Source organism: Mastomys coucha, unplaced genomic scaffold (genome assembly GCF_008632895.1).
Source record: "Mastomys coucha isolate ucsf_1 unplaced genomic scaffold, UCSF_Mcou_1 pScaffold22, whole genome shotgun sequence".
Classification (NCBI taxonomy): Eukaryota; Metazoa; Chordata; class Mammalia; order Rodentia; family Muridae; genus Mastomys; species Mastomys coucha.
This window is the reverse complement of record NW_022196905.1, coordinates 117,640,915-117,667,309: the sequence shown is the minus strand read 5'-3', so window position 1 is coordinate 117,667,309 and position 26,395 is coordinate 117,640,915. Positions and strand designations below refer to the sequence as shown.

Here is a 26,395-nt window from a genome sequence, read left to right as displayed (position 1 = left end):
GCAGGAAAGGGGCGTGAGAGTGAGGCCAGCATGGTCTACCCAGGGGGGTGAAGGGCGCTGCAAGTTCCTAGGGCAGCCATGTATATGATAACAGCGTTCTGAAAAAGATTTATAGATAATGATCTACAATTACTTACTAGCACCTAAATACACAAAAGAACTTGGAATTCCAAGTCACAAGACCTGAATTCCAGTCTACAGGAATGGCAGCAGGCGGGCATGGAGCTCAGCGGAGGTAAAGCAGGTAATAAAAGCAAGCATACAAATTGTTCCTGGCACCCTACACTGACACATAATTGCAAACCTTGGACACATTCACTTTCCAGGCTGTCAAGGAGAAGTTAAGTCCGTCCACGCGCTAGGCTACTGTTAAATACACGAGGGAGGGCAAGGCCCCTGCCAACGTTCAACAGCGGCGCCCGGTGCTCGCGCCTCCTCGCCGGGTCCCAGCTAGGTCCCAGCGGCCTCTCCGCTCCCTCTCCTGGGGCAGCGGCGCTCACCTGGCGCCGGTATAAGATCGCCGAAGGGTTCATGGGTGATGCCCCCGCCCCCAGAGAGAGTTGGTGCCAGGGGCGTGCCAGCTCAGAAACGCCAGAGGTGCATGGCCGCAGCGGCGTGGGCAAAGGCACAGCCCTGGACGCCGCGCCCTCAGAGCTACGCATGCGCACCCAAACCGCCCGGCCGCGCTAGGGCGTCGCGCGCGCGCGCAGGTCTCGCGAGACTTGCGCCCGTGCACGCGGCTCGAGGACTTAAACCCCGCATTCCCACGCTGGGAGGCTTCCGCGGGTCAAAGGTCCTCCGGAGCGTCGCCGCGGGAAAGACGAAGTGAATTAGAAGCCGTTTCTAGGTCCCAGTGGCCATGGTTGCCTTGGTCTCTCTGGCTTCCCTTAACTGGACTAGAGGGTCTGCTGTTTGCCTCCCTCTGGATATTTAGTCTCAAGAGCCGGGCTAGGCTCTCAGAAGTACTGGTTAAACAAGATCACTGGAGACACCAGTCAATCTATCATCTATCTGCTCTCAATAGTGATGAGAACCGTGGCATTCTGTTATCACATTTACCACATTACAGCTGGATCCCGCGGCTGGGGTGGAAAGATGGAGACTAGGGGGTCTCTGGGACTCATTTCCGTGTGTTTGTGCATTCCTGCATCCGTGCTCAGTTGAGAGGGCAACTTCCAGTCTCTCTGGAAGGCCTTCCATCACCTTTGAGGCAGGTCCACCACTTATGCCAGAACATCCAGCCATTCTGCCTGGTTCCCAGCTTTAGGATTGCAGATGCACACAACAAACGAGCGATTTTCATCCAGGCCTGACCACCGGAGAGTTATCCTAGGAGTCCACAGTGGAAGGAGAGAATTCAAAGTTGCACGCGAACACACACTCACACCAAAATAATAAATGAAGAAACTTAAAATTATATGTCATCATCAGGAAGCAAACGCGTTACCACATAAGTACACACCTAATAAAAATATAACAAACTTAAATAACAACTAGCCAGGCGTTGGTCACACCTTAAATCCCAGCACCTGGGAGTCAGAGTTTCTAGTTCAAGGCTAGCCTGGTCTACAGAGTAAGTTCCAAGACAGCCAGGGGCACACTGAGAAACCCTGCCTCAAAAAACAAGATTGTGACGATTAGACAATTAGAATTAAAGTCAATCTTTAAACTATGGGGTATGTTAAATTTCAAGTGAAAGCAAAAAAGTCACATTATCAATAAGGGCAATTTTAAATCTTCATTTTCTAGCAGTAACATCTGCTGATGATAAGGATAAGGACTGAAAGTGCATTTTTTCAACAACTGTTTTAGGAGTAGAGATATCGGTTAACAGTGCTTGCTCCTCTAGCAAAGGGCCCCAAGTGTCATTCCCAGCATGCAAGCAGGCAGCTCACAACTACCTTTAACTCCAGCTACAGGAGCCCCTAACAGGTTCTTCTAGCTTCTGTGGGCATCGTACCCAAAGAAGGCATAGTCTGTGGACACTGAAGTGTCTTTTCCATGAATGCTTAGGGTGTAGTACCTACACGGGGAATCATACAGCACCAAGAAAATACCATCAGAACACATGCTGGAATATCCAGTGCACTTGCTTTGCCAAATGTTCCTACTTAGCAAAATTCAGTTAGTGAAGAATTTAATTTTTAACTTCGAATCTTTATTACACATTTTTTTCTAAGACTTTAAAACAGACAAAAAGCACCCTTTCATTCAAGGAAGGATGCTCTTGCAAGATGATTTCATGGGCTCTACATTCTTGAAGGAATCTTTAACACCTTGTGTTTGTGACACTACAAACACAGTAGGTAAGCACTTCTACTGCCTAGCTACATACATTCCCAAACCTAAGGCAATTTAAAAGATAAAAGACTTTCACACGCAACACCTGATTTTCAAAGTTCAAGTTCACCCAATTCATTCACTAAAATGACTAGGTTCTCCATAAGTTAGTTTAATTGCTACTTCCCAAACTATAGACTGAAAACAGAAAGATGCCGTTTTTAATTGGTTAGAATTTAACCCCCACAGTCTATAGCCAGAATAAGAATTTCTAGCTTTGCTCCTAACAATAAGAATGAATGTCTAAAACAAATTTGCAATCTGACCCTAGTCAACATCACCAAACAGGTTCCTAATATTCTTAGAAAAGGCATTTTCAGATATATTGTACTGGTTCTAAGGCTGGGTTCTAAGGCTTTTAACACACTTCACCAAGTAATCTCCAAATGGCTTGAGCAAACCTACGGGCCCTGTGTTGTTACATCAACAAAGTGGACTTTTGTTAATGAAGGATCTAATCCAATTAAAAGTCCATTAGATTCTCACCAACCAAGGAGACACACTTCTAGTAAGAAAAAGAAATACAAGTTCTTTTGAAAAGTTTGCTCGGCTTTCTGCTAGTAAGCTAACCTAACAGATACACTTCCCACAAAAAGTGGCAGTGTTTGCCCACCACGCACAAGGCTCTGGGTACCACTGACAACACTGAGTGGAGGTACAATCTATAGTGTTTTTCTAAAATGAAAAGTTAAAAAAAGAAAAAAAATCAGTACCAAATGACCAAAATGTTTTATTTGACTAAATTCAGATTCATGCATAAGCATGACAGTCTCTCTCTTTCTCACTTTTCAGACTTTGGCAATTAAAAAACAAAACAAAATAAAACCAACCAACCAACCAACCAACCAAGCAGCCTTGTACAGAACAGTGAGGACGCCAAGGACGAGGAGTCTACAGCTTTACTGTAGGATATATATACACACATATGTACATATGTATATATTTCTGAAAGGCCTCTCCTCCGCTGGCCGTGTCAACTCTCAGGTCACAGTCAGAAGCATATGACTTCAGAATCACTTCTTCACTTCTCCAAGGTCTTCAATGCTGTCATCATCTACCTATAAGACACAGGTAAAGAACTTCATGAATTGTGGCATAAATTAAGAAAGAAAGAAAGAGACTTGCTTTAAAACCCTGCATCTATTGGTACATGCATCCTGTGCACTTACCTCTGGCCACTTTTCCTGAATGACATCGATTATGTCGTCTGTGAAGTCTCCCTGAATGATGATCTCATCCTCCCCTGTTACTGAGGCACCGCAGGAGAATTTTTGAGCAAAAAATCTTTGTGCTTCTTTGAGATCAATTTCTGTTTCGGTTTGTTTGTTTTAAAAAAGAAAGGGCGAGAGCATAATTGGAATCATAAAACAAAAGTATTTCTTCATTTTGAAATTTCATCTATATTTTAAAACAATGTAACACATAGTATTAATGAACCCTTTCTGCCCCAGGAGTAACTAAAACTACCATAGGCAGAATTCTCAACATGTATTTTCTTTTTCTAAACATTTATTTATTTATTTATTTATTTATTAAGTACACTGTAGCTGTCTTCAGACACACCAGAAGAGGGCATCAGATCTCATTACAGATGGTTTTAAGCCACCATGTGGTTGCTGGGATTTGAACTCAGGGCCTCTGGAACTGCTGAGCCTTCTCTCCAGCCCTTTTAACAGGTATTTTCAAGGTCATATACTCTCAGTACATAAAAGAGTATCCTCCACACTATTCCACCACACAGTAAGACCAAAATGGCTGGGTATGGTAACTCACACCTTTAATCCCAACACTCAGAAGGCAGAGGCAGAAGGATCTCTGGGTTATAGGCAAGCCTGATCTACAAAGTGAGTTCAGGATATCCAGTGACACCTAGAAAGACCATATTTAAAAAAAAAAAATCCAGGAGCATATGACTTCCAAGCATCACATTCATCATGCTTAATTAAGCTCTTTACAGTAGAAAAACAGAGAACCAAACCTTTATATTTAAGTCCAGATGCCTTGAACCTGCATTCCTCCCTGGTATGTGCCATCTCAACAATTTAAATCTAGCATATGAAGGGCTTTGAACAAACCTTCACACCATTACCTACCTTCCTTCACCTCTACTGTCAAATCCTAGAGATGGGCTAGTTTTCAAACCTCTCAAAAAAAGACTGGTAGAGAAATAGGAGCAGTCCTGGGCAATATTAAATTCTATCTACCATTCCACACTCTGTGCAAATATCCAAGCAATAATCCCTTGAGAGCTGGGCACTGGTACATACCTGCGACCACAGATACTTAAGAAGCTAAGAAGTAGTTTGAGGTCAGCCAAGGCAACATAGCAAGATAGCATCTCAAAAACAAAAACCAAGCAAAAATACCAAAAAGGGGGAGGGGAAGGTGCTAGTGTTTTCTACAGAAGATTTTAAATGTTAATTTTAAAATTAGCTAGAAATGCGAGATCCAGGGCCAGAGATTAGATGAGTAGGAAGAGTCCTTGCCTAGGACTCTTTTACGAGGCCCTCACTTCAATCTCCAGCAGTGGCCTACATAAACTAGGCAGGGTGGTACTCTCCTAGAAAACAGGACTTGGGGGTGGAAGCAGGAGGATCAAGGACATCCTTCATAACTCGCAGAGCCAGCCTGAGGCATTGGCATTTCACTCAGTCCTTTTTTCTTGTTTTTTGTTGCTGTTGGTTTTTGAGGCAAGGTTTCACTATGAAGCCCTGGCTGCTCTAGAACTCCTTATACAGACCAGATTGGCATATGCCTGCTTCTGCCTCCTGAGTACTGGAATTAAAGGGATGTACCATCATACCTGGCAACCCTACCTTGAAGGTACAACAGGACCTTACAGCAACAACAACAGAAAACAAAACTAAACGTGCTCAACATGGCACGTGCTTTTAATCCCCAACACTTAAAAAATAAGGTGGGTGGACTGCCTGAACTAGACAGCAAGATACAGGTTAGCCTGGGCTACAGAGCAAGATCTTGTCTAAACAAACTTTTTAGAACAAGGGCCAGAAAGACAGATTGCTCAGTGGTTAAGAGCACTGGCTGCTTCTGTAGAAGCTCTGGGTCCAATTCCAAGCACCCACATGGTGGCCCCCAACTGTCTGTAACTCTAGTTCCAGAGAACCTGGCACCCTCTCACACCAGGCAGACACATGGTGCACAGGCATGCATGTAGGTGAAACACCCATACATATAAAATAAAACAAAACAAAACAAAACAAAACAAACAAAAATGGGGAGAAATGCAACACCTCCTTTGGCATCCCTTTGGCATCTAGAGCTGTCTGGAAGCTGGGGATGTAGCCTCTCCAAAACCACAAAGACAAGCATGCAGCAGAAGTGTGGTATTTCAAGATACAGACAGACTTCAGCTTAGACATCTAAGCTGCTATATTCTGAGGCTGAAAACAAAGAAACAAACTCAACTCACCAAAAGTTGCAAGGCCACACACTCTTGTCACATATTTCTTCTTTGCTCTGGGAATTTTGGCTATCGTGACCTTCTGTGGTACTGTCTTCTTCTTCTGTTTTATTTGACCTCTTCCACCTTCATTAAGAAAGAAAACATTCAATTCCTTCTTCAGAGTTATAAAACACTACACAATACTGAGTCTTCTGCTTTGCTTTTAAGTTCTTTTCTAATACAAAATTACCCAAGCTACGTATCCAATAAACATTTACCAACTGGTACCTACTATGTGCTGGGCACTGCACTAAGGACACAGGCTGCAAAGATAAACAGGACACAGTTCCCACCCCACCCCCAGACTCAAGTCTATTAAAATGACAGGTGGTGGGGGTGTTTACCAGACATGGTGGTGCAGGCCTGTAGTATCAGCAGCACTGAGTTCAAGTCCAGCCTGGCTTACTTAGTAAGACCATGTCTTACAGGCCTGTGGATTTGTTAGCAAGTAAAGGTGTCTGCTGTCAAGCCTGATGACCTGAGTTCAAACCCCAGAACCCATGTGCTATAAGGAGAGAACTGGTTCCTGCAAACTGTCCTCTGACACCCACACATGTATATCACCTTCTACATACAATAAATAGATACAGTTTTGGTTTTTTTCAAGATAGTGTTTCTCTGTATAGCCCAGGCTGTCCTGGAACTCAGAAATCCACCTGCCTCTGTCTCCTGAGTGCTGGGATTAAAAGTATGAGCCGACACCACACCCAACACAATAAATAAGTTAAAAAGAACAACAACAAACAGGAAACGTTTCTTCAAGTGACTTCTAAGGTGAATGTTAAAGAAGAGAGTATTCAGGTACAAGACACACATATATTCAGTCTAAGAGAAAGACATTATATCTAGGAAGCACACTGTCTTACTGGAGAATGCTTATGGATATGTAGCACAGGACGTCAGAAGTCATAAGGAACTGGAGCCAAGCTCAGGCGTGACTACATTGGGCAAAGCATAGCCATTGAAGAGAGGAAAAAATGAAAGACTGACACTTGTGGGGATCATGTTGGCTGTAGTGTGAAGGGGGGGGTCCTATCAGAGTAAGGTGAAAAGAGAGGCAAATACATTTTTTGCATTCTCTCCAGCAGAAAGTCATCAAAATAGAAACCCAATATGGCATCCGTAACAGCTGCTAGTCACAGAGTTAAGAGCAGGAGAAACAGAAAGGGCAGGTTTTAGGACTATTAAAGAGAACTGAGCCCAGCACAGCTTTTGGATTTCCAGATTAGATGACAAGACAATTGTGCTACCTCGCCAAAAAGGGGGCAATAAAGAATCAGTTTAACTTTGGAAGTGCTTCATGTATCTGTGGGGATCATGCACATTTCCAGCTTGACATGTGCCAGGTGCAGAGATACAGATTTAGGAATCACAAAATATATGCTGTAGCAGAAGTTAGAGATATGACAGACGCATCCTGGGAGACTGAGCAGAATGAGGGCCTGGGAAGTAATATTTAAGGGACATCTGGAAGAAAAGAGGTTTACATAGACAGACAAACCAGAGAAATTCACACTTCAGAAAGGTTCATGTGTTCTTCCTACTCAGTCTTCCTACCAAGACACTGGTGACTTTTACAATAGTTTCAGTAAGGTTAAATAAAGTCAGGCTGGAATAGCAGTGAGTGACGGGTATGGGGTGGAATTAGAGTCCCTTTAGTACAGAGGTCTGACTGAGAACACAGAGAACAGTGAAGAAAAGGGAGCAATAGACTCTTGGTAGAGATCTCTCTTGAAGTAGCATGCAGAAGGCCTTAGGTTCAATGCCCAGAACCAAGGGAAGATAGGGGAGAGCAAAATCTTTAAAATAGGCTGGAAAAATGGCTCAGGAGTTAAGTACACTTGATGCTTCTAAGATGATCCCAGGTTTGGTTCCCGGTGCCCACATGACTATTAACAACCCCTTGTAACTCTAGCTCCAGAGTGTGACTCCTACTGTCTATCTTCCACAGGCAAAATACCCATTCATATAAAATAAAAATAAATCGTAAAAAAGAAAAGGGCTCATTTTAGTCACAAAACAGTGAGGAAGAGGTGGACAGGGGATGGGTGCTCCAGCCCAAAGACTGTTTTAGAGAGGAAAGAGTTTAGTGTCAAAAACATTTCAACAGAAAGGAACCTTCAGCAGGCTGGTTATATTTTAAATGCACATAGGGGAAAACATGCATGTATTCTGAATAAATTTTGTTTCTCCTTTTAAGGCAGGATACATACATATCCCTGGCTGTCCTGGAACTTACTGAGATCATTCACCTTCGTTTCCCAAGTGTTGAGATTAAAGGTGTCCTACCATGACTAGCTAGTTTTGCTTTTCTTGAGACTAGAGTCTCTATGTAGCTGAGCTGGCCCTGAATTCCCAGCAGTGCTCCAGCCTTGGTCTCTCCAATACTAACGTTTAGAGCACGAGCCCCCATGCCTGGTTTCCGCCAACAAGATGTGCTTCCCTCAGCTCACAGCCTACCTTCTATAAAGGGAAGGAGTATTTGCATAAGTCAGAACTGGGTGTAGGCCTTACCTCTTTTCTGTTTTTTCTTCTCCTCTTCTTCCCCTACTGGTCCTTGGCCTTCAGTAATTCCAGTTTCTTGTTTGGGTGAATTTTCTGGATAGAATAATGAAATGGAAGAGCATGAACATCATTTTATACTAATTTTTTTTTGTTTTTTGTTTTTTGTTTTTCGAGACAGAGTTTTTCTGTATAGCCCTGGCTGTCCTGTAACTCACTCTGTAGACCAGACTGGCCTTGAATTCAGAAATCCGCCTGCTTCTGCCTCCCAAGTGCTGGCATTAAAGGCATGCGTCGCCACTGCCCAGCCCATAGTGTACATCTTATGGTAGACAACGGTGGCAGAAAAATCATCAGTCTCAAATTGATACAAGAGCCTGCCAAGGATTCCTTAGATCGTTTGCTTCCTCTAGTAAGGGCAAAACTGCCCAGCTATTTTTCCAACTACATTCTCAGCAAGAATTACAGCACCACTAACAGCCTCACATTTTATGTTACAAATGCTGATGCACTCATATGGCAAGCTCCGAAGATACACACCATCACCAAATGAGTATCTTATGTCCTAGATCACTGCCACTGGTAAAGTTTTATTGTGGCACCTTATATCGACTCCCCTCTGAGGCACTGGGACTGCTGCCCACATCCTTCTCCCTGAGTGCCCTAAGAGCAGTTAGGGTGACCTCTGAGAGGAGGGAAGGAGAAATTAGGACGTAGGCAGATTCTGTGGTAGGCATACAGAAGGGGAGAGAGGCTATGGGCTGGGTAATAAAGGCGGCAAATTTCCAAGATGGCCAGCTTCCTCCTTGCCCTCCAGATGTAAGATGAAAGCCCAGCAACTTAAAACAAAGGCTTTGTAGACTTTGTTTCCTACTAGAAGCTGGTGCTGCTGCTGGACTGGCTCAGGACATGCCTCACAGTAGTTCTGGGCCAGCCAACCATCTTGCTTTCTTCAAACTGACCAACCCAAAATTAGGCGAGCAAACAGTCCTCGCTCTGTACTGCTGAGGTCATTTTTTTTTTCTGTGTGTCTACTGCATTTATGGGTTTCCTCCCATCTCCCTCCAAAAAACTCTTCTTCAACTGCCAGAAGGAAAAAAACAACAAACAAACACACATACAAATACAAAGTTCAAGGACATCCTCAGCTGCATAGCAAGTTTGAGGACAGCCTGGTCTACGTGAGATCTATCTTGAAACAAAACAACACAGGACTGTTGAGATGGCTCAATGGATAAGGCATTTGCTTCAAAGCTCAACAACGTGAGTTTGTTCTCTGGAACCTGCATGGTGGACAGCACAGCTCCCACAAATTGTCCTCTAACCTACATACACAGACACACATTCAGACACACAAACACACACTCAGACACAACACTAAATGGTTTTTAAAATTCCTTTCTGAACAACCTCGTAAGTAAAGCCACTGATTAAAGTATCTAAAAGGCAAATGGCTCTACTACACTCTAACAAAACTGAACCTAAAGTACTACAGTAAGTGGTACCATCTGGCTAATTATTCTCCAAAAGGCCCAGTGCTAAAGGCTTAGCCCCAAGAAGGTATTCCTGCTTTAGGGGGTGGGGCATAGAAGGGTCTCATCAAGTCAGAAGCACCACGGTCTAGAAAGAGTTATTGGCGGCTTCAGCTAGAAGACAATGGGAGTCAGGCTCTTCCTTTTACTTCCCAGTCATGAATGACTCCTGCTGCCTTAGTACAAGTACAGAGCAACAGGGCCACAGCAAAGGACTGAGGTCTTTAAGATGAAACACGGGCAAAATTAGCCTTTTCTCTTTATGAGTTCCAGGACAGATGGGACTATATAATAAGACCTTCTTTCAAAAATCTAAAAATAAAACCCAAAACACCCCACAGGCCTCTGCCTCAGCCACTCAGGTAGTTGGATTACCTGATGTATCACTATGCCTAGCTCACAAATTATGATTCCTTTATAGCCACGTGGAAGAGAAGCAAAACACTTAGATCAAGAAAATTCCTTATGGGGCTACAGCAGTGGCTTAGCAAGTGTGGGCACTTGCTGCTCTTGCAGAGGAGCTATGTTTGACTACCAGCAGCTATGGTGGCTCACAGTGACCTGTAACTCCAGCTACAGTGGAACCTACACCCTCTTTTGGCCTCTACAGGCACTAGGCATACATGTTGTATACACATACATGCAAAGCAAAACATCTATGTACATAAAATGAAAATAAAATCTAAAAGTAATAATAAAAAAGGAAAACAGGGAAACATTCTTTTCTTTCTTCCTTTCTCTTTTTTTAAACATTTATTTATTTATTTATTTTGAGACAGGGTTTCTCTAAATTGCCCTGGCTATCCTGGAACTCACTCTGTAGACCAGGGTGGTCTCGAACTTATAAATCCACCTGCCTCTGCCTCTGTCTCCCAAGTGCTGGGATTAAAGGCATGCACCACCACTGCCCGGCTTTTTTAAAATATTTATAAAGTTCTGGCCAGCCAGAGTTATGGTTGAGATTGTCTCCAAAATAAAACAACCTGTATTGTTAAGATAGAAATGAAAATACAATATAAACAACTTGTTATTAACATGACAGCTGCAGTTAAGAACTGCAGGGATGCCGCGCAGTGGTGGTGCACGCCTTTAATCCCAGTACCTGGGAGGCAGAGGCAGTCGGATTTCTGAGTTCGAGGCCAGTCTGGTCTACAGAGTGAGTTCCAGGACAGCCAGGGCTACACAGAGAAACCCTGTCTCAAAAAACAAAACAAAACAAAAAACAAAACAAAAACAAACAAACAAAAAAAGAACTGCAGGGATATAACAGCAAGGACTCAATCTAAATGTCAATGTTCATAAAAGAAAACTAGTCTTGCAGCCAATTGGAAAGGAATTACATTTAGCCAGAAGCATGGCGGCATGTCCCTCTACCACATGATTTGGGAAGTGAGAGCAGGAGGATAAGGAGCTTGAGGCCGGTCTTGATATACAGTGACACATGGGCTACATAGACCCTGTCTCAAAAAGAAAAAGATGATCAATTCATTTATCATTAAAAGTACTTAAATTATAAAGCTCACTTGCTGCTCAACAAACAAAACAGCAGTCCATTCACAGTCCACATCTTCCTCAGAGACATGCCAGTTAGACACCTAACTTCAGACCAAGTGCTTCTCAGGATTCATCTTGAAGGCGTGCATCTCAATTTCCTGTGCAGCAGATGCACACGCATCGACCTTCCCAGCGTTGGAGTAGAAGCACTTTAGTAAAGGGACATCTAAGCCACTTCTTTCCTCTGCCTTATTCTCATCATCTTCAATTATTCCTTCCTCCTCCTCATTGCCATAAGTCTGGTCCTGAATGGTGTGCAGGACAGAGCTCTAGCAGCCACTCTTGCAGCAAGGACAGAGTAAAGGTGACAGCAATGTCAACGGCAGCTGAAGTCTGAGAAGCCTCTGCTGGTGGGGTAAGGCTTCCCTGGAGTCCCTTATGTCATGTCGGCCTGCTGACAGTCACCCTCCCTCACAGTGGTGGCATTCTCCTACTCTGTGTAAAATTGTTTGACTTTACTCTCCAGACAAGACAGCACTCACAGAATGAGCCTATCCCACTTATTTCATTGTCAGTTTAGAATCTTAACGCACTGCTCTTGTTAACATCTGGCCCTAGATGAGGCATGCTTCTCCTGCATCCCTCTCCAAGTCACAATCATGTCTAGGCAGGCGATGCTCAGAGGCTCAAGGGTTCTTTCCAAGAAGAATGACTAAGTAAGTGGCTATTACTCCGAAGGCCTTTGCAAAGACGAGGGTTTTTGCTTCATGGAAATAATATGAAAGCGAGCAGCAAACAGAGGGGCAACACGGGACGAACTGGAGTGGAATAGGCCTGTTTCCAGACTAGACTTTTTCTTGTTCTTGCTACCACCTTTATTTTACCAAGCTTATGAGTGGAGCTAAGAGATCTGTTCTCCTGTCTATTACACCTCAGTACCACCAATCCCACTGAGATACCTGCACCTAAGCCCTATATGCCCCTCTTTCTCACATCAATGTTCTGTTCAAAGCAGTTCTCTGGCTGGTTCTTACTGCCCTCCACCCACTGATGCCATTCTCAGTTCTTGTTGTTGTCACCATCACTGAATGAAATAAAGTGTCACTAAACCATTTGGTCTCCAACTCTCTCGTTATCCAGACTGGCCATGAATCTGCACAGCTGTCAGGTATGATCTTCTCACATCAGTCACTTGAGATTACAGGCCTGTACCCTACACCCAACTTTTCCAAGTATCTTTTTAGACTTATTCATATGTGTGAATGTGTGTGCATGTTTAGATTAGAGGACAACTGTATGGAGTTGGTTCTCTCCTTCCACCTTTAATGTAGACTCCAGAGAAAAACACAGGTTCCCAAGTTTATGCAGTAAGTAAGCACCTTTACCCCCCAGGTCATCTTGCTAGCCTGAAACAATTCTCGTTTCTCACTCCTGCTTACCACTGTCTGTATACTACCTTGTTTGTTTTCCTTTCAAGAATTCATCCCCAGCTGGGCAGTGGTGGCGCACACCTTTAATCCTAGCACTTGGGAGGCAGAAGCAGGCAGATTTCTGGGTTCAAAGCTAGCCTGGTCTACAGCGTGAGTTCCAGGACAGCTAGGGCTACACAGAGAAACCCTGTCTCGGAAAAAAACAAACAAACAAACAAAAAAAGAATTCATTCCCAATGATTTGTCCTCAGACCCTCAAATAGCATACAGCATATAAATGCTCTTAATAAATCTAAATATACCTAATTGTGGTGGTATATGCTAAGGCTACATAGTGAGATCCTGTTTCAAAAAAACAAACAAGAATGTGAATTTGCCCCTAAATCATTCACTATTATATCAGTTGATACAAAAGATCTATCTTATCTCACAATTTAAATATTTTTAAAGTTAACTGAGATTGGTGACATTTCACAATAACCTGTAAGAGGACTTTCATATCTTCTTCTTAGGACTAGGAATTAAACCAGGGCCCCGCACATACTAAGTAGGCACCCTACCTCAAAGCTACATCTACGAGTCTGTTTTCTTTAAAAGATGGGGTCTTTTAAATTAGCCAGCTGGCCTTGACATCACTGTCCAACCACAGCCTGCCATAAAACTGGGGCAGTTAGGCCTCCACCACTAGGTCCAGCTAAATTTTCTTTTTGTTGTTTTTGTTTTTAAGAATTATGTATATGAGTTCACTGTAGCTGTCTTCAGACACACCAGAAAAGGGCATCAGATCCATTTCAGATGGTTGTGAGCCACCATGTGGTTGCTGGGAATTGAACTCAGTGCTCTTAACTGCTGAGCCACCTCTTCAGCCCCCCTCAGCTAAACTTTCTTATGCTTAAAATGCCCACATGTATCTGTTCATACAATTCTAACTTAAAAACAAAACAATGTTCAAAAAAGGGAAAAAAGTTCATACCTACAGTAAGTTTTGCAAATTCATTTGGAAAATTCTTCTCTAGCCATTGTCTACATTTAGCAACATCAGGCATATATTCACAGTACTAGAAGAGAAGGAAAAGAACAATTAAATGAGAAATCATGTAATCAATACAATTTCATTAAAAATCATCCCATATACTCCCTACACTAGGAATAATTAACTACACACACTCTTTCTGTTTCACTATATAGCCAAGGAGGTCTCTAAATCCAAATCCTCTGGCTTGTGGAGTACTGGAATTATAGGTCATCATGCTCTGCCTCACCTGACTCATCCTCAGGAAATCTAAAATTCAAGTAGGAAATATCCAGTAAGAAATAAAAACCCAGTCGGGCGGTGGTGGCGCACGCCTTTAATCCCAGCACTTGGGAGGCAGAGGCAGGCAGATTTCTGAGTTCGAGGCCAACCGGGTCTACAGAGTGAGTTCCAGGACAGCCAGGGCTACACAGAGAAACCCTGTCTCGAAAAACCAAATAAATAAATAAATAGATAAATAAAAATAAAAACTCAGACCAGGACCTCCTCAGGACAGCTGTTTGCTTCTCCATCACACAGAAGGGTCACTGAAAAAGTGACAGCCAGGTGCACAGGCATACACGCCTGTAAGCCTAGCACTCAGGATCAGGCCAAGGATGTGAGGCAAAAGTCATAAACCACACAGTGAGGCCACCTAGTCTGAGAAACAAGAGGGAGGGTGGGGAGTCACCAATAAAAGCACAGCCCTCATTATTTTCCTGACTTGGGCACAGAGCTCGACTGAAGGAAAGCCGTATACAGTTACTACTCCTCATTCTTCCTCTACTCAAGCATGTAAGGCTTGGCTTTCAGGTTATTTTGCTTATATCAGCTGACTACTCATGAATTCCACACAAAAATCTAAAACCTATAGCCAAGAGATACTCAGCAGTTAAGAGTATTTATAGCTCTTGCACAGGACCTGGATTTAGGTTCTGGCACCCACAAGTCAGCTGTCAACCATCTGTAACTCCAGTTCCAGTCAATCCAATGCCTTCTTTGACCTAAGGGCACTACACACACACACACACACACACACACACACACACACAAATACACACAACTCATATAGACACATGCACATTAAAAAAACAAAACAAAAAACAAAACAAAAAAAACATCTTTTTTAAGAAAAAACAGCCAGGCTGGTAAGATGGCTCAGTGGGTAACAGCACTGACTGCTCTTCCGAAGGTCCTGAGTTCAAATCCCAGCATCCACATGGTGGCTCACAACCACCCATAATGAGATCTGACGCCCTCTTCTGGTGTGTCTGAAGACAGCAACAGTGTACTTATTTATAATAAATAAATCTTTGGGTCTGAGCGATGACTAGAGTGAGCAGAGGTCCTAAAAGTCAATCCCAACAACCAGATGAAGGCTCACAACTATCTGTACAGCTACAGTGTGTACTCATACATGAAAGAAATAAATCTTTAGAACAAACAAACAAACAAACAAAAAGAAAACCAGACATCTTTAGTCACAACTACTCAGGAGGCTGAGACAGGAGAATTGTTTGAAAGCATGAATTCAAGGATAATCTAGGCAACATACTAAGAGCCTCCGACATTCATTCATTTTTGGTTGAGATATAGTTTCGCTGTGTAGTCCTGATTGTCCTGGAACTTACTCTGTAGACCAGCTTGGCCTCAAACAAGAGATCCACTTGCCTTTGCCTCTGTCTCCTCAGTGCTGGGATTAAAGGCTTAAAGATATGCACCATCACACTTGGCTAAGACCCTAGTTAAAAAAAACAAGCAAGTAACAGAGTACATGTACAACTCAAAAGTCTAATTTATAATATAAAAAGTTATTCTGATCCAGGAACAGCAAGATGGCTCAGTGCATTCATGTGCTTGCCACCAAGCTTGCTTGACTTTGATTCCAGGAACCCACATAGGAGAGAACTGACTCCAAGTTGTCCTCGGACCTGCATAGGTGCACTATGTTACACACACACACACACACACACACACACACACACACACACACACGCACGCACACCTGCACACATACACCCCAAAATATTCTGATCCAAAGTTGTCTATAAAAAGTTAAACCCTATCAAATGATAGGAAATGAAAAACAACTTCTTAGATTACCTCTAACATCAAAAGTGATCTCATATGCAGAAAAAAAGAGAAACAAACCCACCAAGTAGGACTTACCTCTGTTGGTAATGAACAGACTAGAGATGGAGAGAAAAAAGACGTGAGAGGTTAGAGACATGGGAACACAAGCATCCTAACCACTTTCTAGCTGACTTCATTTTTCCCCTCTAGCTTTTCATCTGTATCCTTTTTAAAGTCACCTATGTGTTGCCACCTCTTCTATTTCTCTTTTTTTTTTTCTTTTTTCTTTTTTGGTTTTTTTGAGACAGGGTTTCTTTGTGTAGCCCTGGCTGTCCTGGAACTTACTCTGGAGACCAGGCTGGCCTAGAACTCAGAAATCCGCCTGCCTCTGCCTCCCAAGCGCTGGTATTAAAGGCGTGTGCCACCACTGCCCGGCCCCCTTCTACTCCTTACTCAAATATTCTAGGATTTTCCCTCTCTTAACACTCCAAGAATGCTACCTTCAAATGTCATGACCTTGCTACCTCAGCCCCTTGGGTGCTGAGGTTATGAGCATACACCAGCTTGTCTGCCTTCATCATTTTCTCTACCACTTACTTTTCAAATACTGCTCTGCAGATTTCTGAGGTAAAAGGTGCACCATTATTTCAAATGACAGTACTTGACATTTTGATCTAAGACAATTGTCATTTGATGTAATATCAAACTGTTTAGTATTTTCTAACTCATCTGTAAACTGTTAGTCTTTAGTTAAGATGAGCTTCCTCAAGACAATTGCGTATTATTCATTTCTCTGAATGAAACACAATGGCACAGAGCAGAAGCATAAAACGTGTCCTCTAACTCCTATCTTTCTCCAGGGGCTGGAAAGGTGGCACAGCACTTTAGCACACCTGTTGCTCTTGCAAGATGGGAGTTTAGTTCCCAGCACCTACATCAGTGGCTCACAACCATCTGTAACTCTAGCTCCAGGAGATCTGACGCCCTCTTCCAGCATCTGTGAGCTTCCGCGATGTGGCATAATGTGGCATAACATACATAGACTCATAAATAAAAATAGAAGAGACAGAGAGACAAGACAGAGACAGGGCCACATAACAGTACCGCCCAGGCTAGGCTGGAATTCCCAGTCTCAAATGATCTTGCCTCAGTCTCCTGAGTAGCTGGGACTAACACCATCCATATGTCACTGCGCCATTCTTCTAAACCACACTTAAATCTTACTATAGGCTGGTTGGTCACTAAGTTTGCATCCTCCAATTTTTATCATGCTGCCAGATGTGAAGCTACATGAGAACATAGCTTCTTTGCTCCAAAGCCGCTGGGCAGTGGTGGCGCACACCTTTAACCCCAGCACTTGGGAGGCAGATTTCTAAGTTCGAGGCCAGCCTGGGTACAGAGAGTTCCAGGACAGCCAGGGCTACACAGAGAACCCCTGTTTCGAAAAAACAAAACCTAAAAAACAAAATAAAAAGAGGCTGGAGAGATGGCTCAGCAGGTAAAGAGCACTGATTGCTCTTCCAAGGGTCCTGAATTCAAATCCCAGCAACCATATGGTAGCTCACAACCATCTGTAAAGAGATCTGACACCCTCTTCTGGAGTGTCTAAGACAGCTACAGTGTACTTACATATAATAAATAAATAAATCTTAAAAAAAAAAAAAAAACCTTCAGTGACCTACAAGAACCAAGTCTCTACACTTTGGTCCCAGACCCACTGTCTCAATTTTCTGCTTCTACTTCAAGCACACAGCAATCCCTACATATCTACATTCCCCATCCTTTCCTACCTCTTTTCCTGCTCTTTGGCCTGGCCTATCTGCTCTTCTGTCCCTGCTTGATTTCTACCTTCCCTCCAATTCCTACCAACTGTGCTCGCCTCTACAGTCTCCTCCAATTCTCCACATCTGGAAGAACCTCTCCCTTCCACAACACCTTTGTGACTGTCCCAGATGTGTACTTCTTGTCTCCCCCGTTACCAATTACGCCTGCATACCCCAAAGAGAACAGGCAGAGCCTTGCTGTTTTCCAATCCTTCCTAGAATTTAGCATAGCACCTTATCTAGATACCATGTCAATTATTGATTCACTATGTTACAGACTGCCATTGTAGTTGGGCAGTGGTGGTGCACACCTTTAATTCCAGGACTTGGGAGGCAGAGGCAGGTGGATTTCTGAGTTTGAGGCCAGCCTAGTCTACAGAGTAAGATCCAGGATAGCCAGGGCTACACAGAGAAATCTTGTCTCGAAAAACCAAAAAAAAAAAGGAACGCCATTGTACTTTCCTACCAAACTGGCTAATAAAGCCCATCATCATAACATGCTAGTATAGAGCTCCTTCCGTAGCCTCTGCCCTACAGGCCTGGTTTACTAAGTCTGGGGCCACAGAAAACACAGCATATCACTGACTCACATAGGCAATCAATAAAAACTGTTGTTTCACAGGAAATTATCATATAATACCTACGACCCAAGGCTGAACACAGAGCCCATTTGCTTGTCACCTCTTTACTGCACTCTTCAGAGACCCTTCTATTCCTCAACTTCTAATTGATAGTTGTAGCAGTATTACTTAACTCAGTGTTTTCTATTCCCTAAGTGATTCTCTCCTTCTACCATGTGGGTTCCAAGGACTGAACTCAGGCCGTCAGGCTTGGTAGCAATCTCCTTTACAAGTGAGCCCATTACTTCCAAGTGTTTCGTATACATGTAGATCTCACACTCCCTCCCTTAGTACCTGTAACACCAGTACAAACCCTAGGGAGGGAAATGAAAAAGCACACGATTCTCAAAAAGGCAAAGGACTGGGAACACAACAATCTGGCAGGTAAAGACACTTGCAGTCCACGCTAAGCCTAGACTGACTGAGTTCAATGTCTGCACTCCTCCACAGAGGGAGAGTTAACTCTCAAAAGTTGTCCTGAGCTCTACACTCACACATACACAAAATAAAAAACAACAAAAGATTAGAAACTGCTCATTAGTGAGAAAGAAATTAGGGTCACCTTAGAGGTGAGCTCAGTAGGCAGAACAAGATGATCAGAACTTCAAGGTCACTGTCATCTACATAGCAAGTTCAAGGACAGCCTGGGCTACACGACCTTTTTTCCCCCCTTAAATCAACAGAGGGTGGTGGTTCACACCTTTAATACCAGGAGTTGGGAAGCAGAGGCCAGCCTAGAGTACACCGAGTTCTTGGCCAAAGGATTCAATGCCTCCTTCTGGCTCTGTGATTGCCAGACACTCAAGTGGTGCATGGACAGACATACAGGCAAACACTCATTCATACACATTAAAAAGAAATCATAGATGGATAGATAGCAAGCAAGCAAGGCCTCAAACTCAGACATTGGCCTGCCTCTGCCTCTTGGGTGCTGGTACTAAAGGTGTGCTGAAGATGGGGGTTTACTCTGTAGCCCAAGCTGGCCTCAACCTTGCAACAACTTTCCTTTCTCTACTTCTCAAGTGCTGGAACTGCAGGCCTCAGCCACCATACCCTGCTTGATCTCTATTGTTTATTATGTATATACATAGGCAGATGTGCCATGGCCTACTTTCAGGAGTTGGTTCATTACTTCCACAATGTGGGTCCACTCAAGATTGTAAGACTCCACAGCAATCACTGTACCTGCTGAGCCATCTCAAAGGCACAACGGTTGTTGTTTTTTTTTAATTGAAACTTTTTCCATAAAATATGTTCTGATCACAATTCCCCTCCCTCAAGCCCAACAGTTCTTAACTGCATTTGGCAAACAAGCTTAAAGAACTATATTGAGGCCAGGCGGTGGTGGCGCACACCTTTAGTCCCAGCGCTTGGGAGGCAGAGGCAGGTGGATTTCTGAGTTCAAGGCCAGCCTGGTCTACAGAGTGAGTTCCAGGACAGGCAGGGCTATACAGAGAAACCCTGTCTCAAAAAAAAAACAAAAACAAAAAACAAAAAAACAACCCCCCCCAAAACCCAAAAAAATCATCTGTCTTAAGATGGTTTTGATTTTTTTTTTTTTGGTTTTGTTTCTTGTTTTTGAAACTGGGTCTTACTATGTGGCTTTGGCTGGCTTGGAACTTGCTTGTAGACCAGGCCAGCTTGCTTTTGTCTCCTGAATGCTGGGATTAAACATCTGCCACCATGCTGGGCTCATCTGCCTTAATATGTCCTCTTTTCTTCTCACCTTGTAAGCCACAAATATCTAAATCTTACAGAAATCAGGTAGCTTGCCTAGGGCCACATACCTAGGAAGTATTTAAATCAGAAAGCGTACTCTGTCCCATCACTTCTCATAACCAATATCATAACAAAACTCAATCAATTGTATGTAATTTCTTCCTTTCTACCTTCTGTCCCTTCCCTTCCTTTCAAGAGTTTTGAGACAAAGTTAACATAGCCCAGGCTGGCCTGGAACTTTGAGATCTTCCTGCCTAAGCTTCATGAATGCAGGGATTACAACGTGTGTTCCTTTACATCAAATTTAGAAAACAATTTGGTGGTCAGGCCTTTCAGCAAGCTTACCTGCTGAGCCACCCTGATGGCCTCCCTCAGGAAACTTGCAAACACGTCTTGCTTTGTCTTTCCTTTTCCTAAGCACCTCCCACTATCTCCCTTACAGCCTGTGCTTAGGATCTATACTAAAACTGTTTCTTGCATCTTCCTTGGGGAAACACTTAAGGGGAGCTGATGCTCATACATCAAAGGATCCAGAGGCTCAGGGGCCCAGGCTTGGGAGGCCACTATAACTTTCTCAGAGGCCTTGGCAGAAGTCTCTCAGGTCATGATAGGAGCCAGTGAGGCCATAGGAGTGAAAACCAAAGGCAAGGAGTGGATCCTTAACACCAACCTGAGCCACTTGGTGTTAAGGACATGAAGACCAAGTCTCTAGAGATCTTTTCTCCCTGCCCTTTATGGAATCAGACTCTCTCCTGGGGACACCCTTTAAGGATGAGTGCGGAGGCAGAAGCACACTCAGACTGGCCAGCAGACCAGATTCAAGGTGTTTACTGCTCCTGGGGACCACAACAGTCACACTGGTCTGAGAGGTAAGTGCTCCAAGGGTAGCCATTGCCATCCAAGGAGCTGCCATCTTGGCCAAGCTTTCTACCATCCTTACGCAGAGAGGTTACTAAGGGTACAAGAACTGCACACCCCACATAAAGTGGCAAGGTGCTGTAGCTTTGTGCTGCTTCATCTCATCTCCACTAAAAAGGCCATTGGCACCATCTTGGCTCCTATGTCCAGAAAGCTGGTGCCAGTGGCTAGCATTGATAATGACTGCTGCACTTCAGTCCAGACTACACAGCCACCTCATCAACTTCACCAAGGCCAGCTTTGATTCTACAGCTACCTGACCCTCTGGAAAGAGACCATGTTCATTAAAATCTCCTTATCAGGAGTTCACAGACTGTCTCCTGAAAACTCAAACCAGAATCTCCATGTAGAGGACCCAGGATTTAACCATGGCTACCACACAGGTTCTCTACAATAAAGTTAACCAAGCTTGTTTAAAAGAAGGGAAAAAAAAAAAAAAAAGCAAAGGGTGGAGGTTAAAGAGATGGCTCAGTGCTTAGGAGACCTTACTGTTCTTATAGAAAACCCAGGTTTGATTCCTAGCACCCACCTGGTGGCTCTAACTCCAGTTTCAAGGGATCCAACGCCCTCTTCTAACACCCTCAGGTTTCTTCACATATGTGGTACACATATATACACTCAAGTATACAGATAAACCCATTTTTAAAAAGTAGCTAGGCATGATGGTATAGACCTTCAATCCCTACACTCTGAGCAGAGACAGGTAGATACAAGTTCCAGGATGGCCAAGACTACAAAAATAACAACAACAATACAAAGAACAAGTGGATGATGATGAGAGACGGCGCCTAGCTTTCCTTGGTGATGGGGGGTGGGGAGGGAGGGAAAGCCTGTTCCTCACTAAACTCTAACTTCATTTTATTAAAAAGTCTAGGCAGGGCCAAGCAGTGGTGGTGCACTCAATCCCAGCATTCAAGAGGCAGAGGCAGGTGGATCTCTGAGTTTGAGGCCAGCCTGGTCCACAGAAGGAGTCCCAGGCTAGCCAGGGCTGCATAAAAAGGCTGTGTCTTTGGGGAAAAAAATCTGGAGATGCTTTAGTCTTATTTAATAGCCTTGCCCAGTGAGGCTCAGGATCCATGTAAAACCTGGACAGAGAGGCGAGAGGCTCCCCAACACTGGGGAGGCTGAGGCACACGGCCACCGTCCCAACACTGGGGAGGCCGAGAATCCATAGATAGTGCCTGTTAGCCTGCTAGTCCAGCTCATTAGTGCGTGCCAAATGCCGTGTGAGATCTTTCCTAAGAAATGACACAACGGAGTGAGTCAGGGACTCATCCAACACTAACTTCCAGCATCATATGTAAACACGTATACACACATAAAACCCAATCATGTTATTCAGACCAGACTTTCCCAAGACTGTCTGTCGTACTACACATCACTCTGACCTCATCTTCTCTATCTACTCTTTAATCAACACCCTCCCTGTGCTTTAAGAATTCAACGTTGCTCAAGGAGCTCATGGGATAAAGTCTGCCCAGGCCTCTGGAACCCCCCAGAATCCACACAGTATGCAGAACTGAGGCCCACGTGAGGTCCTCGACATCCATGCATGAATCATGGCACAAGTACACACAAGCACAAATGAAATTAAAATGTAAGGAGGCACAGATTCTAGTCGGCCATCAAACTCCCCACAGCCCCTCCTCACTCCAGTACTGGGACTGAACCTAGAAGCTTTGAACTTTCTGGACAAGTGCTGTGCCACTAAGCAACATCTCCAGGCCCTGCCTCTTCCTCCCAACACTTCACCTCCTTCAGGATTCCCTTCCTCAGCTCTTCCATTCTTCACCATCCCTTAAGACTCCGTATCTTCCTTAACAAAGGAACACCCATCAGGCTGGGATCATCTACTTGTATACCTCTATTCCAATTGGCCAATCAACTCCTCCAGGCCAGAAGGCAAGACCCAAATGACACACAGGAAAAGGAGGAGTAACTATTAGCCCATGGGTCCTCACTAGGCCCCCCATCTTCAACTAAGAACCTACCAAACCACAAAGATGGCTGGGGGAGGTCAACAGGACCAAATGTGAAACTATCAACATTAGGTATAAAATCAGTGAGCAAGTCATCCCAACACTTGCCTCCACAATAAAGGACCCGAAGAGGGTAATCCGCATCTAACTTGGCACTGTTCTTCGTATCGCCTTTGCAATCAGCCCCGCTGGATTCAGAAATGTCAGTAGCCATCTCACAAACCTGGGAACAAAAATGACACAAAAATGAACTTCACTATCTGGGTGCTCGACCCCGAAAACGTAGCATTGGGGGTGCAGTCTTAGCTTCCACTGTGTATCCCTGCATACCAAAGCTGTTTTGATTCTATTAAAAAAAGGACAGGAGTCTCATTAGATTCACTAATGATCAACTGGAGACTCGTCTACCTGCTCCACGGGTTTACAGGGAAGCAAGAATAAATGGGCCATGAAGGCTCAGAGCTGGGACAAGGGGCAAAAAGGGACGCCAAGGGGAAAAAGAGGAAGCGATGGGGGGAAATAGTTGGGGTAGGTGACTTCAATAGAGACGGGGCAGGTCTGAGAGCTGACATGGGAGGGATGTAAACTGCAGTTAAAGGCTACAGACATCTTGGCACGACAGGGGCGAGTCACTCGAGGTGCAAGGGGCGGCGACAGCAAAATACCCAAAGAGACCAAGCCAGGGACAAGGATGGGAATGCCAGAGGCTGGGGAGATGAAATCGGGCCAGGACTGGGAAAAGGACAGGTAGGAAGGCGGAGGCTCCAGGGAGATCCCGGGGACGCCACAGGAGGCCCCCCATGTGGGCGGGCGTGGAGCCGCTCGGCCCGGCCCCCTTCCTGCAAGGGAGCGCCTCCGCGGCCCTTAGCCGCTCCGCCAGCGCCTCCGAGCCGCAGCAGCGCGAGTGCTCGTTACCCAGCCGGTCGCACAGCCCCCGCCGCCTCCGCTCCCGCCAGCTGAAGCGACACATGCAACTCCTCTTCCCGGCCACAGCTGCCCGAAATCCGTCTGCTGGGCACGCTCGCGCGAGACAATGAGCCTTTATCGCGATATCCCGGCAGTCGCTAGGCGGATGTCGCGAGAGGCCTGCCTGCGTGCAGGCCGTGGATGGGCGGGGCGGAGGGGGAGGAGCATGCGCCCTGCGTGGAGCCGAGGTCGAAGAGGGGCTGGGTGGGGAGGAGGGAACGGGAGCGAGTTGCGACGAGGTGGGCGGCCGGTAGGGGGCGCTCGCTACCTGTGGGCGAGGACGAGCGAGCGGCTCGGGGTGTTCCTACGCAGTGGGGCGAGGACTAGACTGGCACAGAAGCGCTTGAGTCATAAGTGACTCCCTGTTAATGAGGTGGGCAGCCGTGCCCCAGTGTCTGGGTCGCATCCTAGAGTCCGACTAACCACTAGCCTGATGCATAAGTCACCCCTCGGCGGGGAGGTTGTGGCTGGATGAGACACTGGGTTTTATTTCATTACAATTTCCTAAATAGGAGTTACTCGTGCAAAGCTCATATTAATGACTGTTCGAATCTATATCATCAGGCTGACAACTATTTCCATATGCTCCTTTGTGCATATTTCGCCTTCTACGTGTTCTATACTGGAATTTTTCCATCCTGTCTCAGGATTTCTAGTTTTAACCACACACATCCTTGTCTAAATTTTGCTTCCTTGTTTTTTTTTTTGTTGTTGTTGTTGTTATTGTGGGGGTGGTTTTCTTTTTTTGTTTGTTTGTTTTTTTGTTTTTGTCTTTGTTTTTTCCGAGATAGGGTTTCTCTGTGTAGCCCTGGCTGTCCTGGATCTCACTCTGTAGACCAGGCTGGCCTCGAACTCAGAAATCTGCCTGCCTCTGCCTCCCAAGTGCTGGGATTAAAGGCCTTCACTACCTCAACCTGGCTGCTTCCTTGTTTTTATGACATCCCTTCATCTTCATACTCAGCCCAAGTTCCACTTGTGAAACAGAAATAACAAACCCTGGGACACTTTCAGAGCTCAGAAAGGGCCTGGCAGAAAGACCATAGCTCTTTTGCTTCACATCACCTGCATTAACAAAGCTACCCAACATATGGCCCCCCTCCCATAACTTTCTTTGGTACCAAGAATTGAACCCAGGGCTTTGTGAATGCTAGACAAGTGCTCTGCCTTGAGTTACAGGCCCAATCCTAAGCTCAGCACTTGGGAGACAGAGGCAGACCAATCTCTGAGTTCGACACCAACCTAGTCTACAAAGTTCAAAGTGGTTGGCCTGTAGCTCAGCCGTAGGGTATTTGCCTTGAACGTACAAGGCTCTGGGTTCAATTTACAGACTGGAAAAAAAAATCACACAGTAAAGATGTACCTTTTGCTCAGCATAGTGGTCTGTACCTTTAATCCCAACACTCAGGAGGCAGAGAGAGGTAGATTTCTAAGTTTGTGGCCAGCCTGATCTACAGAGCGAGTTCCAGGACAGCCAGAGCTACACAGAGAAACCCTCTCTATTAAAAAAAAAAAAAATACACACACACACACACATATATTTGATTTTTTTACCCAGACCTGGTGGCATAAGCCTGTAGTTTCAGCACTTAGACAGCTGAAACAGGAGGATTGCTGAATTTGAGATCACCCAAGGCTACACAGTAAGACCTATGTTAAAGAAAAAAGAAAAAAAAAAACAGAAAGAAAAAGCAAAAGCACACCATGATGCAGAACATGGAGCATGGCCAAGTTGGTAAGCATGAAGATCTCAATTAGATCCATGTCCAAAGCCAGGCATGGACACCATTGAGCTGGCTTAGTGAGCAGAGGGCCAGCCACACAACCTAGCGGCCTGCGAGTTTGGTCCTTGGAGCACACATAAAGGTGGGAGGAGAGAACCAGCTCCACAAAGTTGCCCTCTGACCTCCACATGTCTTCCAGGGCACTCCCCACCATATAAAACACAATAAACAACACTAACAAACATATGTAGAGCCAGATGTGGTGCTGCGTGTTAGGATCCCAGTGCTGCGGAGCTGGAGACGTGAAGATCCTAGGAGTTCACTGGGCAGTCAGCCTGCCTGTGCTGATTGGCGAGGTCCAGGCCAAAGAAGAGATCTTGTGTGTGTCAAAGGGATGACATTCAATGTTGCGCCCTGCCTATGCACGCATGTGTGTGCATGCGTGCTCACGTGCACAAACACATACATGCACACGCACACACACCACACACACACACCACACGTGAAAACACACACCACACACACCACACATGCACACACTGCACACACACATACACACACCACACACAATACACATACCACACACATACACATACCACACACACACACCACACATGCATACACACCACATACACATACACACACCACACATGCATACACACCACACACACATACACACACCACACACATGCATACACCACACACATACACACACCACACACATACACACACCACACACACACACACACACCACACACATACACACACCACACATGCACACACACACCACACACATACAC

General features: G+C 44.8%; 2 protein-coding genes and 1 long non-coding RNA gene across 13 annotated transcripts in view; 1 reads left to right on the top strand and 2 right to left on the bottom strand.

The window, feature by feature from the left end:
* The window catches only part of Ccdc62 (coiled-coil domain containing 62), a 42,337-nt gene extending 41,640 nt beyond the window's left edge, over positions 1 to 697 (bottom strand). For 4 of the 10 annotated variants that reach the window (XM_031337869.1, XM_031337870.1, XM_031337871.1 and 1 more), the window contains exon 1: positions 501 to 697. In XM_031337869.1, the coding sequence (XP_031193729.1) occupies positions 501 to 662 (162 nt within the window). In that variant the 5' untranslated portion in view covers positions 663 to 697. The other 6 variants (XM_031337881.1, XM_031337873.1, XM_031337874.1 and 3 more) reach the window with 3 other exon arrangements.
* Positions 1 to 3,732, top strand: LOC116068411. Its single transcript, XR_004109574.1, has 2 exons — positions 1 to 244; positions 3,133 to 3,732. It is a non-coding gene; the product is annotated as an uncharacterized LOC116068411 (long non-coding RNA).
* Denr (density regulated re-initiation and release factor) lies at positions 3,051 to 24,218 on the bottom strand. 2 transcript variants are annotated; one of them, XM_031337883.1, is made up of 8 exons: positions 24,143 to 24,218; positions 23,017 to 23,131; positions 15,946 to 15,965; positions 13,738 to 13,822; positions 8,321 to 8,404; positions 5,774 to 5,890; positions 3,510 to 3,649; positions 3,051 to 3,398 (listed from the first exon to the last, which is right to left on the bottom strand). In XM_031337883.1, exons 2-8 carry the CDS (start codon positions 23,120 to 23,122, stop codon positions 3,354 to 3,356), a joined length of 597 nt encoding a protein of 198 aa, XP_031193743.1. In that variant the 5' UTR covers positions 23,123 to 23,131; positions 24,143 to 24,218; the 3' UTR covers positions 3,051 to 3,353. The 2 variants fall into 2 exon arrangements, with proteins under 2 accessions (XP_031193743.1, XP_031193742.1); XM_031337882.1 differs by lacking the exon at positions 24,143 to 24,218 and adding an exon at positions 23,824 to 24,111.
* Positions 24,219 to 26,395: the final 2,177 nt, after the last annotated feature.

Excerpts from the sequence above, each read along its gene's own strand:
- Denr (XM_031337883.1), bottom strand. The coding sequence starts at position 23,122 with ATGGCTACTGACATTTCTGAATCCAGCGGGGCTGATTGCAAAGGCGAT. Across the intron at positions 5,891-8,320 it reads GAAGAAAAAACAGAAAAGAG|GTGGAAGAGGTCAAATAAAA; the intron begins GTAAGGCCTACA and ends TTCTTAATGAAG. Across the intron at positions 3,399-3,509 it reads TTCAGGAAAAGTGGCCAGAG|GTAGATGATGACAGCATTGA; the intron begins GTAAGTGCACAG and ends TGTGTCTTATAG.